The sequence below is a fragment of the Physeter macrocephalus genome, chromosome 17 (genome assembly GCF_002837175.3).
Source record: "Physeter macrocephalus isolate SW-GA chromosome 17, ASM283717v5, whole genome shotgun sequence".
Lineage (NCBI taxonomy): Eukaryota > Metazoa > Chordata > Mammalia > Artiodactyla > Physeteridae > Physeter > Physeter macrocephalus.
In genome coordinates this window covers 6,882,984-6,885,869 of record NC_041230.1, presented here as the reverse complement: position 1 = coordinate 6,885,869, position 2,886 = coordinate 6,882,984, and the positions used below count along the sequence as shown (strand labels likewise).

General features: G+C 36.7%; 1 protein-coding gene across 1 annotated transcript; it reads right to left on the bottom strand.

The window, feature by feature from the left end:
* Positions 1 to 251: 251 nt before the first annotated feature.
* Positions 252 to 1,170, bottom strand: LOC102973687 (claudin domain-containing protein 1-like). Its single transcript, XM_055079250.1, is given in 2 exon segments — positions 252 to 822; positions 824 to 1,170. Coding segments are annotated over 2 exon segments (759 nt in total). The 5' UTR covers positions 1,012 to 1,170.
* Positions 1,171 to 2,886: the final 1,716 nt, after the last annotated feature.

The following is a 2,886-nucleotide window of genomic DNA, read 5'->3' as shown; positions in this document are numbered from 1 at the left end:
TCTACCCGTTTTTTTTCTGTCTGGGCTCTGAACCTAGATTAGTTTGTCTGAAAGACAGAATCACTCAGGTTCCATATAAATTTTAGTGGTATTAAGAAAAAACCATCTGCGTGAATAAATAAAATGGATTTTCAGGATAAAATGGTAAATTCACACAAAAGAAGGTTAAAAACAATTGGGGGGGAGATAAGGGAAAATATTAATATGAAAAAAATCATAAAAATGGCAATTGCAAAGCAGGCAGCTTCCACTCATGTCACATGATATGCCTTCATGAAGGTGTACTCCTTCCAGTCGGTATGAGCGGCCCAGACGAAGAGAGCAGAAGCCTTGAGCTGTAAGGGAGCTGAGACGCAAGCCAGGCAGAAGGACCATCCGAATTCGCCAGACACATTCTCAGGCAGCTCTAATTTCTGGTGGAGTAGCTCAATTCCAGCAAAGTAACAACTCTCTGAGCCCAGTGTACACAAACCTGCAAGGAGATGGAGCATGCCTGTGGCAATGGTGGGATACAGGCTTTGGCAGATACAAGCACAAAGTCCAATCAAAGCCCCAAAGCGCATCAAACCTAGACTAACAAAAAGTAAAAGGAACTGGCAATGCCAAAGATAGGTCCGAAGCAGATCAATCCCACTATCGTGCTTTCCAGAATCAACAAACTTCCACAGGAACTGCTCATTTAGCATGAAACTCATGCATTTTGTGACCATATCAAATGACTCTGTCCTTTCTGGTGGGCTATACCAGTACGTGTTTTGGGGTATAGTGATGCACCATCTCCACAATCCCACTGTGCCATTATATCAGAAAATTCAAGCATTATTTCTTTTCATCTGCCTCATCACTAGCAAAGTCGTTCCAGATGCTTTTGTTCAAATCGCTGGAATTTTCTTGAACTGAACTTTGATACTCATACCAGAAGTCTGTGCCAATTGAGACTGTCATGTAGATGGTAGAAATGAGGCTGAGCACACAAGCAATTACAAATGCTGTAGCCAAATGGTTATCCATTCTGGCATTCAGACTGCTCGTCCATCCTCCTGCTCTGCCAGCTTCACCCTCAAGCTCAAACCACAGCACCCTGCTCTCCCTGCACCCCTCTGATGCAGTTCCCAGCAGAGCCCGCCTCCTCCATTGAAAACACCTATGTTTTCAAAAGAATTTGCTATGTTCATAACAGCATTATTCACAATACCAAAAGATGATAGCAATCCAAGTGTCTATTAATGGATAAAAAAAGTTATATATATATATATATATATATATATATATATATATATAATTTAGCCATACAAGAGTAGGGAATTCTGATGATAAATGCTACAGCATGGATAGACCTTAAGGACATTATGCTAAGTGAAGTAAGCTAGTTACGAAAAGACGAACACTGTATGATTTACACTTATATAAGGAATCTAGAGTAGTCAAATTCATAGAGACCAAAAGTAAAATGGTGGTTGCCAGGGGCTGGTGGCAAGGAGAGAATGGGAGTTGTGTTTAATAGGTATAGAGTTTCACTTTCACAAGCTGAAAACTGTTCTGGAGATTGGTTGAACATCAATGTGAAATGTACTTAGCACCACTGAACTGTACATTTAAAATTTGTAAGGTGGTAAATTTTGTGTTATGTGTATTTTACCACAATTTTTAAAATGCCATTTACAATAGTGTCAAAAAATTAAATAATTTGAGATAAATATGACAAAGTTATGCAATATCTGTACATTGAAAACTACAAAACATTGCTGAGAGATTTAAAAGAAGACCTATGTAAATGGGGAGATATACCATGCTCACTGATAAGAAGACGTGAAATATTGCTAAGATGTCAGTTCTCTTCATATTTATCTATAGAATCAATGCAATTCCAATGAAAATATCCACAGGCCTTTAAAAAATTTTTTTAAAGAAATTTACAAGATTATTCACAAATTCAGATGTAAATAAAAAAGAACTAGAATAGCCAAAACGACTTTGAAAAAGAGGAACAGAGTGGGAGAACTCCACTCTTTGACCTCAATTCCTGTTATAAGGCACAGAAATCAAGAAAGTGTGATATTAATCTCAAGATAGAGAAATACATTAATGGAAGGGTGCAACCTATTTTTAGTCCAGAAATAGATCTTAACATATATGAGCATTTAAATTTTTAAAAATGTGCAGAGGCAATTCAGTGGAGAAGGCCTGTGTTTTCAATAAATGTCCCAGGAATAAGTGGATATCTGTATGCAGAAGAATAAACTTAGATGCATACTTTGCATCCAATAAAAATGAACTCAACATGGATCCTCGACCTAAATGTAAACTACAACTATAAAAGAGAGGTTGTAAGAGAAACCATGGGTTAGGCAAGGATTTCTTAGATTCGACAATAAAAACATGATCTGTTAAAAAAGAAAAGAAAAGAAAAGAAAATGGCCATCAAAGTTAAAACTTCTGGTCTTCAAAAGACACTGTTAAGAGAATTAAAAGACAAGAGAAAGTCTGGAAAATCTGGTAAAGGACTTGATTCCAGAATATATCATGAACTCTCAAAACTCAATAATAAGAAAAGAAACAATCTAATAAAAATGAGCAAAAGATTTGAGCAACCACTTCACCAAATAGATGTATTGATGGTAAATAAGTACTCGGAAAGATACTCAGTATTTGTCAGTGGGAAAATGTGTATTAAAATCACAGCGAGATACCATTACACACCTAGTAGAATGGCTAAAATAAAAAAGACTAACCATATCATGGGAAAGATATGGGGCAGTTGGAACTCTCTTACATGGCTTATAGGAATGTAAAATAGTATAATCACTTTGGAAAAACACTTTGTCAGTTTCTTAAAAGCTAAACGTGCATCTACCCTATGATCTAGCCATCCCACTGCGAGGTATT